The sequence below is a fragment of the Ziziphus jujuba genome, chromosome 12 (genome assembly GCF_031755915.1).
Source record: "Ziziphus jujuba cultivar Dongzao chromosome 12, ASM3175591v1".
NCBI classification, from domain to species: domain Eukaryota; kingdom Viridiplantae; phylum Streptophyta; class Magnoliopsida; order Rosales; family Rhamnaceae; genus Ziziphus; species Ziziphus jujuba.
Window position 1 is genome coordinate 22,435,245 of NC_083390.1, and position 15,696 is coordinate 22,450,940.

The 15,696-nt window shown below is 31.7% G+C and overlaps 1 protein-coding gene across 1 annotated transcript; it reads right to left on the reverse strand.

The window, feature by feature from the left end:
- Nucleotides 1-3,396: 3,396 nt before the first annotated feature.
- On the reverse strand, nt 3,397-8,355 carry LOC107429422 (alpha-xylosidase 1). Its single transcript, XM_048462560.2, has 3 exons — nt 8,043-8,355; nt 7,224-7,915; nt 3,397-5,495 (listed from the first exon to the last, which is right to left on the reverse strand). Exons 1-3 carry the CDS (start codon nt 8,282-8,284, stop codon nt 3,616-3,618), a joined length of 2,814 nt encoding a protein of 937 aa, XP_048318517.1. The 5' UTR covers nt 8,285-8,355; the 3' UTR covers nt 3,397-3,615.
- Between the last annotated feature and the right edge of the window lie 7,341 nt (nt 8,356-15,696).

Genomic DNA, 15,696 nt, shown 5'->3' on the forward strand with positions numbered 1-15,696 from the left:
CTCTTGCTTAGTTTCTATCAATCTAGACATTTTTTTTTTTTTTTTACACGTAAAACTGTAACATTTGCATAACAAATATAATTAGTTCAACTGCAATTGATATATTTGCACATTTACAAATATTCAATTTCAAATTCGATATACAAAATTGGCAGAAGATGATCCACCGACTAAACATTTGTATGTTAGTAGTATAAATTTCATATATAAAATCTGAGATTTACCCACAAGAACCACACAAAAATATAAAAAAAAAGCCTTTTCCTCGAATAATATATAGTCACTTTACAATCGAAGCTTCACACCAATTTCAGTAAAGTTCCACCATGATTGCTAGCTAATCCAAAAAAAACAAAAAAGAAAATAGCATTTTCAAATGTCAAAGTCGTACAAACATTATCAAAATATGTGTCACGTTTCCTTGCTCTCAATGCACGGTCGTCCTCATGATGTGCCATAGATAGCTTCTCAGCGCAACAACAAAAAATAATATTAAAAAAATCTGATACATAGCTCTGCTATGGTGTTTCCAATTTGGTGTTGTTTATTAAATGCATTCCATAGTTGTTTTTTTTTTTTTTTTTTTTTTTTTGCAATTATTTTGCCGTCGCGGTCTGATATATTCACAGGAGCAACGATCCAATCACGTGACCATGCTTGCACCAAGAGTAGCAAACAGTTTTATCCCACGGTTCATAACTCGCCAGCACAAAGGTTGTACTTGTACCATGTCCCACATCCCCACTTTCCATGCACTTTCGGCGGGTCTGCCCCAATAGTCCATCCCTTAAATATCCTCAAATTTCGAATGTCCTTGGGGACATTTAAGTTTGGAAACCACAACTTTCAAATTTCAATACCATAATAAATTATTTAACCTTTACATAGAGTTTTAAGTTTGAGATTTTTTTTTTTTTTGGGGATAATATTTAAGTTTGAGCTACTTGTTGATTTACACAAAATATTTTAAGGAAAAAAATAAAAATAAATAACAGATTTATTATCATGTCTATCTAACAATATTATATTAAAATATCTAATAAAAATTTCGGATCTGCATGAGTTTGATTAATTGAGATGAATATTACTATATATTATCAGTAGTGACTGTCATCATCCTACATGGTAATGAATCTAATGTTAAAATAGTTTTTATATATATATATGGGATCTATTATCATATAATTTTTTTTATCTATATATATATATATATGGATCCATTACCATATAAAATAATGACAATCACTACTGATAACAAATAATATTATTCAATTGAGATAGAACTTAATTTTTTAAAATTAAATTTAAAATATTTGATCCGATCGGTGGTAAATTATACAAAGTTAATATAAAAAAAACTTTAGAACTGAAAGATGATTTCATTGTGGTTATTTCCTATTTTGTAGATTACATAACATCTATAATTACATAGCAGTAAATTAAAACAAAGATACACAAAATGCTATTAAAAATATGAATGTTGTGAAATAATCAATTTGTTTGCTGCATTTATATGTGAATTATCGTATGGTGTATTTATATTAAATTGGTATTATCAAAGACAACCCATTGACAGAAATGACTACTTTTTCATATAATAGGTTTGACTTTGAATCCCCATATATCATTCCATATATAAAGCAAAAGATAAAATTAAAAATTAAAAAAGGAAAGAGCAGTAAAGATAATTTGCTGAGAAATTTATTTGTCATTTCGGTAGTTATTGGGTAACTAAACAATTATAAAGATTAAAACAAAAAAAAGAAAAAAAAAAGAAAAAAAGAAGAAGAAATGCTTATCTTTTCTATTATACGTATTTAATTTGTTATAATTAAGAATCTTTAAGTATAATACTCAAATTCTTAAAGATAACTGTTGATATAATAATACTCAAATTCTGATCTAAAATAAACAGGATCATCATAGTCTCCACGTCACGTGCCGAATAGTATGCTAACTGTTATGGCACATCAGACATGACATGGCATGGATGCATGTTTAAATGATGCATGATAAGCATGTTGACTGACATATGACAGTGGGAGAGAGAAAGAAGATGAAGAAGATGAAAGGATAGAATGGCAAGTGGGTTACGCAAATGGTGTTGGGTGGACCGAAAGACCAGAGAGAGAGATCTTTGCTTCAGTTTCCCGCCAAAGACGCCGACGTGGCACCCAGAAGGAGAGGGGGTGGAGCGGGAGCCACTTTTTGGCGCCAAAATAAGACCCATTTTCGCGGTCTTACGCCGAGAGAGGCGGTGACACATGTCAAGATGGGACAGGTGTCGTCCTACTGTTTTGGGGTTCTGGTGATGATGTGGCCCCCATCCTCTTCCTCTTTCAACCGCATGCAATTCAAGTGTTGTGTAATTGCGTGGAAAGTGGCTGCGAATCAGTTATTCAGTTTTCTTTTTCTTTTCTTTTTTTTTTTAAAGTATAATTTTTTTCGAAATTTGGAAAAGAGAAAAGAAAATGATTTTCTTCTTATTTGGCTCAATGATGACGTGGTCGAAAGTCTTTCCATTGCTGCATTGACTGACACCATGAATGGGTTCATTTTCCTGCCAATTTGGGCCGAGGCATTTTTTCCACTTAATTACATTTTTACTTTCATTTTATACATGTATTTTTCTTTTATTTTCTTGATCATCTAATGGATCAATTGGGATTTATTTGCTAACCAAATAACGGTGTTATTTTTTGGGTGGTAAATACCAAAGTGTGGCTTTGATTTTGAAAAACACAAAAGGTCTAATATTTACCCCTTGCAATAAATCAAAGGTCTTCGATGTAAATTTTACTAATAATTATATAAATTTAACTTTTAATTGAGCGCCGATAGTTACTCTTGCTTTCCACGATCACTCATAGTTGTTTGTTAAGTTTTCAATTAGTATAGGTTCGATCTTTTTTTTTTTGGTTTTTTTCTTTTTATTTGATCTAGACTAAACAAGAGTGCTTTAATGCAGAAAAGATTGAAAATAATTTCAGAAAAATATAAGTCGAAATTTATTTCACAAAAATCAACTATCTGCTAACAAAGAGAGTGTATGCAAGACTTGACTAAATGAAAAGGAAAAAATACCACCGTTTGAATAAGAACAGGTTGAGATGTTATTTCTTCAATTCTTCAATATAAGCTACTTTTGCGAAGTATTGTGGGAAAGAACTAGTTTTCAATATCTCTTTTTTGATCAAATATACATATATATATATATATATATATATATATATGTGTGTGTGTATCAACTAGCCATTTAAGAGAGTGAAAAGAAATAAGTTGGAAATGGTTTTATCCAGACTCATGTTAGACATGAAACTTTCGTTATTACACAAGAGAAACAACGTCAATAGAAAGATTAACTACCGGGGAAAAAAAAAAATCTAGGCAAGTAAATATAAAAACGCCAAACCCTCACTCTTCTTCATTAGTTTCCATGGAAAAGGATGAACATATGATTAGCTCATCTCCTCTCCACCAAGAACCTTTGACATCAAACAACCAAAAAAACAAAAAATAAAAATAAAAATACATAAATTCGAAAATGGGGAAGAAAACTAAATTAAAAGGACCTAGACAATTAGTCCAAAATCCCAGCAAGAGACCCCTCTGACCTCAAACTTTGATTCCCATGTTCCATGAAACGGCAAAGTTTTTTCCTACCTTTAATGACAAACCATGAATCTCTACCATTACACTCTTGCTCTTGCCTCCTCCTTCCTCCACCTCCTCCAGTTGCTTATGCGTTGTTGAACTCATCGTTACATTCGATAAGGCAGTTGCCTGTACTCCGTCAATTGAAAGTGAAGAAGCATCTCCGCCACTTCCACCTAATCCCAGCACCGTCACCTTCTCAATAATCCAACCCTTACCCAAAGCAAACTTGCCCTCCTGAACTTCAGACCACACTTTCACTTTTCCTTGACTTACAGTAGCATAGAAATCAATGTACGTGGAGTAGCCATTTCCAAGCTTCATTTCGGGAAGCTCATCCTCATCGAGGTACAGATTCCCGCTTGCTTTTCCTTCGCTAGCCCCAGAGGGGAAGCTTACTATGAGGTTAAAAGGGGTCTTTCTAGCTTCCTTGGATAACAATCCACCCTGCTGCATTGGTAAAATGGTGTTCTGGTACAAATGCACATTCACCACATGCAAAGGTGCATCAAGCGTGACATAGCTCCCTTTTGAGACAACAGCCTGAGTCAAATCAAACAAACTGTACCATGAACCAGGGGGGAACAGTGCTTTAACTTGTGATTTCCCCTGCTCGAGAACAGGAGACACCATGACACTGCTCCCAAGCAAAAACTGAGTACTCAAACCATAGGTTTCGGTGTAAGACGGGAATGAGAAGAATAGTGGCCTGGCGATTGGGGCGCCACTAATATGAGCCTCGTAATTCAATGTGTACAAATAAGGAAGGAGCTTATACCTCAATCCTAGAGCATTCCTTGCAGACTGAGCGACTGACTCCCATTGATAAAGCTCCTGTCTTGGGGAGTAGTAGTTTGCATGATCCCTTGAGAAGGGATAGAATGCACCTACTTCAATCCAACGGTTGCAAAGTTCTTCTGTAGGAGCTGGGTAGAATCCACATATATCTGAACCAACCATTGGGACCCCAAATATACCAAAATTGAGCATAGTAGAAATTGAGTACTTCAAATCATTCCAGGTGCCCTGGTTATCACCCGTCCAATGTGCGGCATATTTGCCCGAACCAACAAAAGTGGAGCGGGATAATATAAATGGCCGCTTGCCCTCGAGCCCTTGAAGAGCCTTGTGAGTTGCAATGGATTGAGAGAAACCATACAGACTGTGAGCATCATACTCCAAAACACCATTGTAGTGAACTGCACTAGTGGCTATGGTTTTGAATCCTATAGGCACCTGCAATCCTGAAGCATTTATTTTGTATGGTGGATCATCCCATCTCGAGCTTGTAATATTCTTGCAGTCCAAGCAACATATCCACCCAGGTCCTGTTCCACTAGGACACTGCTTACCCTTCGGGATTGTGCACTTACCGGAACAGAAATTTGAAGCTTCATTCATGTCAATCCATAGGCCATCAACAGGGACAAGTTCATGAAAGCGGCGGATCTCATCGCCCCACCATGAAACAGTTTTGGGGTTAAGGAAGTCCGGGAAGTTCACTGCCCCAGGCCAAACTTGAGCCAAGAAGGGTTCACCATCGTACTTGATGAAAACATCATTAGCAATAGCCCGTTGGTAAACACCATAACTGGAATTAACCGCAATTCCAGGATCAATAATGACAATGTACTTCATGCCTATGTTATGTATTTTTTCTAGGAATGCCAAGAGCTTTGGCCGAGGATAGGCTACAGGGTTGAGGGTGAAATCCTTATGTCCATCCATATGATCATCATCGTTCCAAATCACATCCAGTGGAATCTGAGCCTTTTGGTAGTTTGCAACAACATCTTCAACAACTGACAGATTATGGTATCCCCATCTGCACTGATGGAATCCTATAAAATCGAAAAAAAAAAAAAACTAATCAAAATGACTAAAAAGTATCTCTCCAGTTTGGCCATGTTTTTATATGTTCCAACATTCAATACAAGTATACGAATGCAAAGGGAAAGAGGAAACAGAAATAGAAACAGAAAGTCACAATATAGAAAAAAGGACAAATTATCAAACACAATACCAGAGAAAAGGGAGAAAAAGAAAAGTAAATACACTTTGTTTGGTTCAAATCATTAAATAAGCATGATATACTCTTTCAATTCGTTTTTGTATTTCTTTTTTGTCTATCTCGTATTCAAAGAACCAACTTGTGAGATATATGCTATGAGTTGATTTCAACTTAACATTCACAAAAGGTACTGATTTAGTAGTATAAAATCCTATTTGTATCTCCCACCGACATGGCAATAGCAATACTTCTTTAGAGGGACAGGCATTAAAAACGTATACTTTCCCTACAACCCAGGATACTCTCACTATCACAACCCAGGATAGCCTCACGATCACAAGGCATGGACAATCGGCCCCAGAGAAGTTCTGTCTAGAATGGTCTTCTCAAATTAGAAAATCATTGGGGGACCCAACTAAGCAAGCATAGCATATAATGCTTCAGTTGGGATGTGGACCATTTCATTTCCACCTAATGTAGATAGATGATACCGAAGAAGGAAAACATAATTTCCTGGACAGCGTATAATTATTTGCTATTTATTAGGGTCCACAAGTAAATGGTAAAAAAATTTTGAAAAAAATAAAAGGGTCAAGATTTTTGGCTTGAAAAGTTAGCAGGAAAGAAAAGAAAAGAAAAACCATGACAGTAACAAACATCAGATCAGAGCTTCAAACTTATGTGGGGCCTTGATTACCAAAAAAATAAAAATAAAAAATTATATACTCAACCTATGCAGACCTAATTAACTTTAATTAACAATAAAAGAAAAGTATCTCATACACCTAAAAGTTGATCTGGAGAGACACGCCATAAAGATTATAGATAAGAGAGCCTTTAAATATGAAAGTAAAGTAACGCAAAAAAATGGACCAAACGCACCAACCTAAATTAAAATAAAATATATATATATATATATATATATCCTTGTCTTGTAAAATCATGGGCATCATAATGGCGCATGCTGCCATTCAAGTATTGCCCACAAAACTACATCATCAAAATGGTCCAAGTTCCTTAGACATCTAACTCATTCCTCAAGTTAATATGTTTATCTGTGTTATTCCCATGTTGGTCATGTAAAAACGTACAATTAAAGAATAAATCACATTTATCAACAGGTCAAAAAGTTCGAGCATTTTATAAGGAATATGATTAACTATACATTAAAGGATTTTGAAGGCTATTAATAACACAAGCAGAAGAAAATTTGCCAAAATCTACATAATATAAATACCACACGGCCAGACCATTATTATTATATATATATATATATATATGACTAAGATAAATGAGACTAAATAAACCATTGGAGAACATCATTTTTCAACATGTCAAAAAGGTCAATCTTTTTATAAGGAATATGATTCACTATACATTAAAGGATTTTGAAGGCTATAATAACACAAGCAGAAGAAAATTTGCCAAAATCTACATACTAAAAATACCAACATGGCCATACCATCATTACATACATATATATATATATATGACTAAGATAAATGATACTAAATAAACCATTGCAGAACATTGAATAAGAGTGAGAAGTGAAACATACCAAAAGACCAGTAGGGCATAGGAGCTGGTCTGCCGATGAACGAAGTGTACTGATTAACAACATTGAGAGGAGTTGGACCTGCAAAGAAGTAAAAATCGAAAACACCCCCAATAACCTTGTATGTTAAAGAATCGCCTCTATAAAACACATCCATCCCATTGCTGTTGAGCAACAAAACTGCGTGTGCATAAGCCTTGCCTCCCACATTTCTAAGATCCATATAAACTGGGTGAGACCCATAAAGATCAGTATTAAGATTAATAGCCGATACATCAGTTGTATACAAAGTGTATGGATCATTTGGGTACAATTTGATCCCATGTGGTTGTGTATTCTCTCCAAGACCGTACAATGAAGCATCTTTGGGCAATCTGGTGGAAATCTCAAGATACTGGTCCTTAAACACCAAATTACAAAATGGGTCTGATTGCTCAGCGCTTGAATTGAAAAGCACTTGACCATCAGATTTCCTCTTCACCGCAAACCCAAATGGATCTGCGACGTAGCTGAATGCTAACTCAGAACCAGAGTACTCAGAGTACTGAGAGACTGCTGTGGGGTTCTTCCTTGACCTCATTAGAGTCTGCTTCAATGGCGGAGGCTGTTCTCTGGGCAAAAGGTTGTACGGAACCTCCCATCTCTGTTTCTGAGCATCAGTGATATGGATCCTCAAACGGTCCTGAGTCTCATGCCTGTAAAAAAAATATATATATATATATATCACAAAAATATCTAACGGTTGTGAAAAAGAGCTACATTTTCTTCAACTATGTACAAAGTTAGAGTCTTTTCGTAGATATACGATATATAAATACATACTTGACGAAGAGCTGCAAGTGTGGGATATCAGGACCGTAGATTTTGTTACCGTTCTTGATTTGGAGATGACCCACAAGTCCACCATCATGGGTTTCTTCGACTGAGATCAAACGGTAGCCTTCGCCTATCTTAGTTGTTGCTCCATTGGAGGCAGAGTTTACAGCAGAGAAACACAGAAGCAAAGCTAGAAGAATAACAGAGAAAGAAGAAGAAAAGCAAGGTATCGGAGTTGAGAGAAACATCGCTCACTGCCCTGTGTAAGTGAGTGAGTGAGTGAGAGAAGAACAGAGAGAAACTCAGGGTGGACTGTTGGGACACGTTGGAGTTTGGTATAAAAAGACCAACAAGGGCATGAGAGAGAGAGAGAGAGATTATGATTGGGTACATCATTGAGTAGATAAGATCGTTTTGACACGTGATAATGATGGTAAAGTAGGCCACACGTACGACCTTTTTCTTTTCTTTTTTTCTTTTTTCTCATTACGTGGCCCCCACATAAGCTTGGACAGCGTAGATACCTCGTGGTAATTACCATTTCCATCGTCTTTTTCTCCTTTTGAGAACCGTTGAATTACAGAGGAAGGGTGGAAACATGCAGTGGAGTAGTATAATATAATAGATCTTAGCATAGAGGATAAAATCTTTGGGATGTGGATATTAACGTCAAGACGCGAAGGGACGAAGTCGAAACCGTGATTTTCGGTGGCTAATCCCAAACTTGTGTCCGCAGTGATCACCGGCATTGTTGTAAGTTTTATCCCATCTAAATTTGTGGACTAATCCAACGGTTGAGAATTTTTTGGGAAAATGTCAGGCTTTTTCTTCTAGTCTTTTATTAGAAAATGTTCAATCGAATTATCAAAGTTAATAACTTTACATATCGGTCAGTTCCTTTACAACTTTTATTATTAACCTTTACAACTTTATATTATTTTATAGATTGAAATTCAATTCATGTGGATCTATAAAAATCTTAAAGGGGAATATAACCCAAAAATGCTTTTAAATCTCATTTTTTAAATATCTAAAAGCTGACAAAGGTTATCTTATTGAAAATTCTATTTCTATATATACATTTTGATTAAGTACTTACTATATATGTAAATAATGATCCAAAAGTTGATAGAGATTATCTTATTAAAAATTTCTATCTAGACATTTTGATTAAATACTTACTGTATATATGTATATATTTTTCGGATAAATTTATATATGCCAACCTCAACAAACTCATACACCACCCTAACAGCTTAAAAAAAATGCTCTTTTTCCTCACATTATTTATTTATTTATTTATTTTTGTCAGGAAGAAATACAGTAAAAAAAAAAATGTGACCAGAAAAAATGTGATAACATCTTTCGCTTTGTCGATGAAGCAAGTACTATCTAACTTACAATTCCACTTGCTAGCGAAATGAAGCAAAAGCACACCCTCACATTCTTTAAAAATATGGAAAGAGGTTTCGACCCCTGCAACACAAACAAAACATGATCTGTCCCCATTATTTATTTACCATAAAATGAAAATGTAATCACACATTATAAAAATACTAATTTAGGACTCATTTTGTGTATATCTCTAACTTTCTCACATACCGACGCGTCTAGATATTCACGATGAGTAGATAAAGAAAATGTGAGGGTAATTAATAAGATGACGTCAGCGAATGAAATATTGTGAATAATAATTTCTGTATTATATTTTAGCTAGAAAAAATAAACAAATAATAATAATAATTTGTGAAATCCAGTAAAACAAAAAAAATTGACTTTTAATGAGAAGTTGGAGTCTTTAGAGTGTAGAAAGAGACAGATGCAGGTGGGTGTGTTAATTTGTCTTGTAACTCCGAAGAAATTCGGGGTCTTCAAATTAACGTGTTGTGGCTGTAAATGATTTTGTATTTGTTTATATAATTTTGTCGGTGGTGCACACGAAGGGAAAAGAAACTTCTTTTTTGTGCCAAAAATAATATTTTGGCAAAGGCATTTGCATTATTGGGATGTTGATTTTCATAATTGTCTATGATTAGTGTTTTTTTTTTTTTTTGCCCTTTTTGAAGTGATTAGTTTTAGTTTGGCAAGAATATTGTCGTACATAGTTTTGTTTTACCTTCCTTAAGTTGGTAGAAATATATATCGTTTTCGAAGCAAAAAAAAGAAATATATATATCTTTTTTTTTTCTTTTTTTTTTCCCAACAATATATTCAACATAAATTCTTTATTCTTTCTTTCTCTTTTTATTTTTAATCACGGGTAGAAAATGATTAATTTTTTTTTGAACTCTTGGAAAATTCTTCTACACAAGATGTAAAACATACCTTGATAAAATTGATTGAGATATATGGCTGTGTAAAAAAATTAATGGACATATTTTTTTCTTTATGTATATTATTAAAATTTTCTTTCGTCACTCTCTAAATCTAACGACACCAAATGGGTTGACGCCAATATGAATTTCTTAATTCTTGGCATTGGGATAGTAATTTTGTCAAGATTAAACTTAATGAAATAATTTTACATGTGATTTTTTTAATATTAACGATAATAGGTTCTACCATAAAATGAACAGAATAACATAGCATTTTGAACTTTGTTCTCTGTGAGTAATCCTTTTCCGATACAAAAATGCAATAGTACAATAGCTGATTAAATTTATTTATCAAATAATAAATATTACAATATATTATTAGTTGATATATTTATAAAATTTAAATTTAAAATAATAAATTTAAATTTAAAAATTAGATAAATAAATTAAAAAATAAATCAATCAATTATTTTTATATTATCTGCAATATTATTTGATAAATAAAATTAATAAACATTTTAATAATTCTAATATTATTATTTCCGTTGTCACTTGAACTTCATATCATTCACCATCCAAATCTATTAACCTTATTAATAGAACCATTTTGTCCATTTCTAGGATTTTTTTTTTTCTTTTAATATGTACATACAAACTTAATCTAATGGGTTACTTAACTTATAATATATGGTACTGATGTGGTACGATATTAAAGGAGGGTAAAAAGCATAACTTTTAAATTTTTTTTTTTAAGAAAATTCTAATGTAATCTATCAAAATGTAATTGGCTTTTATTAACTTTTTCTTACTAGATTTTTAATACTGAAAAATAAAAATAATACATTATATTAATATTATTATTTATAATTTATCGATTTTGCCTTTAAGATGGCTAAGTATTAGGTGAATTAGGTAACTTACTATATTATAATTATGTATATATATAAAATATATCTTAAAAAATAATAATAATTACTCAAACGAGAGTAATAGTCACTTATGCATAAGTTCCACATTCAATAGTTAACTAAAAACATCAACCCCAAAATCGCAAAAAATAAATGGTTTTATCACATTTTGAAGCCTCCAATTTTTAGAATTTCACAATTTAAATTTTTAATTTTTTAACTCAACAATTTAAATATTTAATTTTTCAATTTATTACAATTTAAACTTTTTTTACTAATAAAATTTAACAATCGTCTCATGAACATTTTCTAACGTTTGACTATCAAAGCTCAACGATCGTTACATATAAACCTAATCAAATTTCAAACATAAAAAAGATATTAATGCACAAAATTTTAAAACTAATTTTATATAATTTTAACATTTTTAATTTGAAAGTTAATACAACTTGTTGCTAATTAGGTGATTTGCACCCTTTTTTTTTTAAATAAACATACTAAAATATAAAAATATAAAAATAATTTCAGTATTTTATAATTTAATATCTTGTATAAATTGCTACAATTTAATGTTAATCATGCGAAATGGCTTTTAAACCTTTTAGTCAAAGTCTAATAAGATCCAAAGCACAATAAATTGAATAAATGAGAAGTCAAAAATTTAAAAACTTAAGTTGTAGAATCTTCAAATTAAAAATATTAAAATGTAATTAATTTAAATATATATATATATATTTATTTATCGAAAATGGAGCACATCTAGCATATACTTGAGAATGTAATTGCATCTTTACAAATACTTTAAAGTATAAAATAGAGTATGAACGACAGAGATCTAGGCAATTAATTAGACGAGGTTTGAGATCTTCAACATGTCCAAAGACATAAACCTGTGGGAAAGGAAAGGGTGGTCCCTTATTTAAAAATATTATATGAAAAGATGGAGTATGAGCAAGAAATTATTATATAATGTCACGTACAGACAGATAAAATATAAAGCAAAATTCGAAAGCATGATTGTGTCTCATATCATACTGACCTATCATTTTATTATTATCTCCGTGATTTTCTTACACTCTGTCTTTGACTGAAATAATTAATAAAACGAATATAAGAAATCAAATAGGATTGCTTCTGGGTTAGAGAATGTATTATAATCCAAAAAAGAAAAAAAAATTGGATTGCTTTTAACGAAACAAAACGAAGTTTTGCTTGGACTCTTGCTTTTGGATCTATCGCTCCCGAAACTCTGGCATTTTGCTTTCAGTTTGAGGAAATAATTAAAATTATTCTTAAGAATTAAATGGGAAATTAAAAATTAATTTATGAATTGTTTAATTATATAGAAGTTGATTCTTTTTCTTTTTGGTAATTAATATAGAAGTTGATTATTGGTAAAACCAAAATGGTCAAATTTCGCACGAGTCCTGATAGACCACACTCCCTTATCGTGGACCGTGGACATTGTACTTGGCTTCTTTTATTTTGTATGAAGGTGGAAATTTGTATTGAGAACCTTTTCCATAGAGGAATCGTCACGTACAGTTATTAACCCCTAGGATAGTTTTTTCAGCCAAAAAATATAAATGATAATTATTAAATACTATAATAAAAAATTATAGCTTCGACTTTAGGTGGCAATGTCTCTTGCTGTATAATACAGGATTTGAAGTACTTTTTTCTCTTAAGCTTGTATTAAATTCCTATTTTTACTATTAATTTGGCATAAAGCAAAATAAAAAAAACATTTACAAATTTCAAGTGTTGTGTCTTCTTTCCCAATTAGCAAAATGACTCAAAATTTGTAGTTTTTTTTTTTTATAATCATTTACAATAATTTTACTCCATCAAATATTTCAATCTCATATATTTTTAAATATAGATGTACATTATTTATCAACTGAATTAATCTTATTAAAATTTACAATCTTAAAAATTATATATATATAATATATTTATGTAAGGAATTGTAGAATTAGAATTTTTATCAGAAAAAGGAGTAGCTTGTGCCATTAGCTAGGATGTCTCATAGCAAGAATGTTAAATCTAAAATAAATCAATAAATCATTTTCAACTCACTACCTTTTATAATCTAAAATTTATAGAAAAAGATTGCTTTGTAATAAAAATAGCACATTGATTGAATATAAATACAAAATAATAATGAAAAGGCACTCCTTCAAACCAATAAGAACCTATATGCTTCAAACCAGCTGACTTGAACTTTAATATGGAGCCGAATTTCTTACTTAATTTATGCTTTAATGCCAAAAAAATGAACTAACGCAATTTTCTTTTTTTTTTTCTTGGGGTAAAAAATGAACTAACACAATTAATTCACTAAATGAAATTAGTAATGATCAATGAGTTTGATCAAAACGATGCAAATTAGAATCCATAAGTAATGGAGCTTGATACCTTCACCCATAACAATAATATATTTATAGTATTTGTAAAATTATACTTAAATCAAAGAGCTATCAAAACCTCCTTGTAAATGTATCTTCTGCGGTTCATTATAACAAACTTGCTTCAGAGTTTAAAATAATAATAATATTAATAATAATAATTTACAAAAACTTTCGTGTGTTCTCATTGCAAGTCAGCAAGCAATTAATTCAAAGTCTCGCAACGAAATTTAATTTGTATAGTTTTTCTATATATTCCCTCCTATCCTTCGTCCTTCATATCATACACAGTAGCAATGCAGAGAGATATCTTATCCAAACCAAAAAATTTTTATATAAAGAAAAATTAAAAGTATTCCTTGGATTCCCAAACAACTCTTTTAAAAAGAATCAAGCTTTCAATTCTGATACCATTGATGGAGTGCTGCATGGATGCACGTGAAGACAAAAATCGTCTTTGGATTTTTTAAATGGACTTTGTGTAGTACATTTAGGAAGATGCTTCTCAACTATTCAAAACAACAAAAAATTACGGTCTTAATCTAAATTTTATTTTCTTTATTAGCAGTAACTATATAATATTATTTATTTATATGTACTGTCATTCTTATCTCTTGTGTTCTGGTACCACCTATAATTGTTTAAAGTTTATTCCTGATATCCTGACAAATCCATCCCAAACCATGGTCAAAAACTTTTCAGACTACATAACATATAAAAACGCTTAACGAATAATAAAAGAAAAAAATAAACATATTAAATCGAAAAACGACACTATTTTTTTTTTTGTCGTGAGTCTTGTGACGCTACTCAAGTTCATTTCTATTAAATTTAGGGGATGCGCCAAATGTTCCAGAAATGATGATTGTTGATTCCTCCTCTAATCCCGCCTGTTTATAAGCCGCTCAAACTATAATCTTAAAAATTGACCCCTCAAAAAAAAAAAAAAAAACAAACCAAACAAAAATCTTAAAAACAATTCTCAATGAACAGCCATTCTCAATGACGTTTCTGTTGTTTCGGCTTGATGCTTTTTTAGTGGAACTTATTTCCTTTAAAAAAAAATAAAAATGATCTGCCATTGATTTTTTTCAGCCAATAATTACCATTTTCAAATCTTCACACCTTTAATATTTAAAAAAAACGAAAAGAAAAGAAAAAGAACAGAAATCTCTTAATAATAATAATAACAAAATTAAGTATATTTTTTTAATTATTTTGCATTGTATAGACAAGTAATCGACACAATACTTTTGGTGACGTCACATCTAGGTTTAGGAGATGGACCATATGTTTAGCCAATATTATTAAGCCCAAGATACATGTTAGGAAGGTCCAGACAATTGGAGTAGGCCTAGAAGTGGACACAAATCAAAGGCATCTCGGCCACAAAAAAGGGACAAGATGACAAGAATTTGCCCCAATGTTACCCCCACCACTTAGAATGGGCCTTTCCAGGTCCAAAATGTTACAGATCACCCATCAAAAGATTTTGCAAAGATGCTTTGATGGGAACAGCAAGTCTTATCAGTCTGATAAAGCATTGGTCCCTCCACAACCATAAATGATAAACAGACAAATACCAAAATGGTCCCAAAATCTGCTCACTGTTCTTGTCCTGTAAATTAGGTCTAGTCTTTAGAGGATGACAGAATCGGTTGTTTTCTCGGGTTGAGTAGCAAAAGAAATTGCCTTCACATAATTTTTAATAATATTACTTGCTTTTTGTTTTGTCTTTTTTATTTTATTTTTATTAGAAACATGAAAATTGGAACTTAAACCATTATCTAATCAAATAAAATGATGTTCTTGTAGAAACAAAATTACATACAATTAACTATATACTACTTTATTACTTTACACTCCTCTGTATAAGGGTAAGGTTATGTTTGGTAAGGAATATGACAACCACTTTTATATTATTACTTTGAATACAAAAACAAGTTTCTTTTAATGATAATTACTAAAATTTAAAAATATGTCCTGCATATAATTATCCACACACACGGTAACAAATAGTGAACCCAAC

Excerpts from the sequence above, each read along its gene's own strand:
- LOC107429422 (XM_048462560.2), bottom strand. The coding sequence starts at position 8,284 with ATGTTTCTCTCAACTCCGATACCTTGCTTTTCTTCTTCTTTCTCTGTT. Across the intron at positions 7,916-8,042 it reads CACTTGCAGCTCTTCGTCAA|GCATGAGACTCAGGACCGTT; the intron begins GTATGTATTTAT and ends TTTTTTTTACAG. Across the intron at positions 5,496-7,223 it reads TATGCCCTACTGGTCTTTTG|GATTCCATCAGTGCAGATGG; the intron begins GTATGTTTCACT and ends TCGATTTTATAG.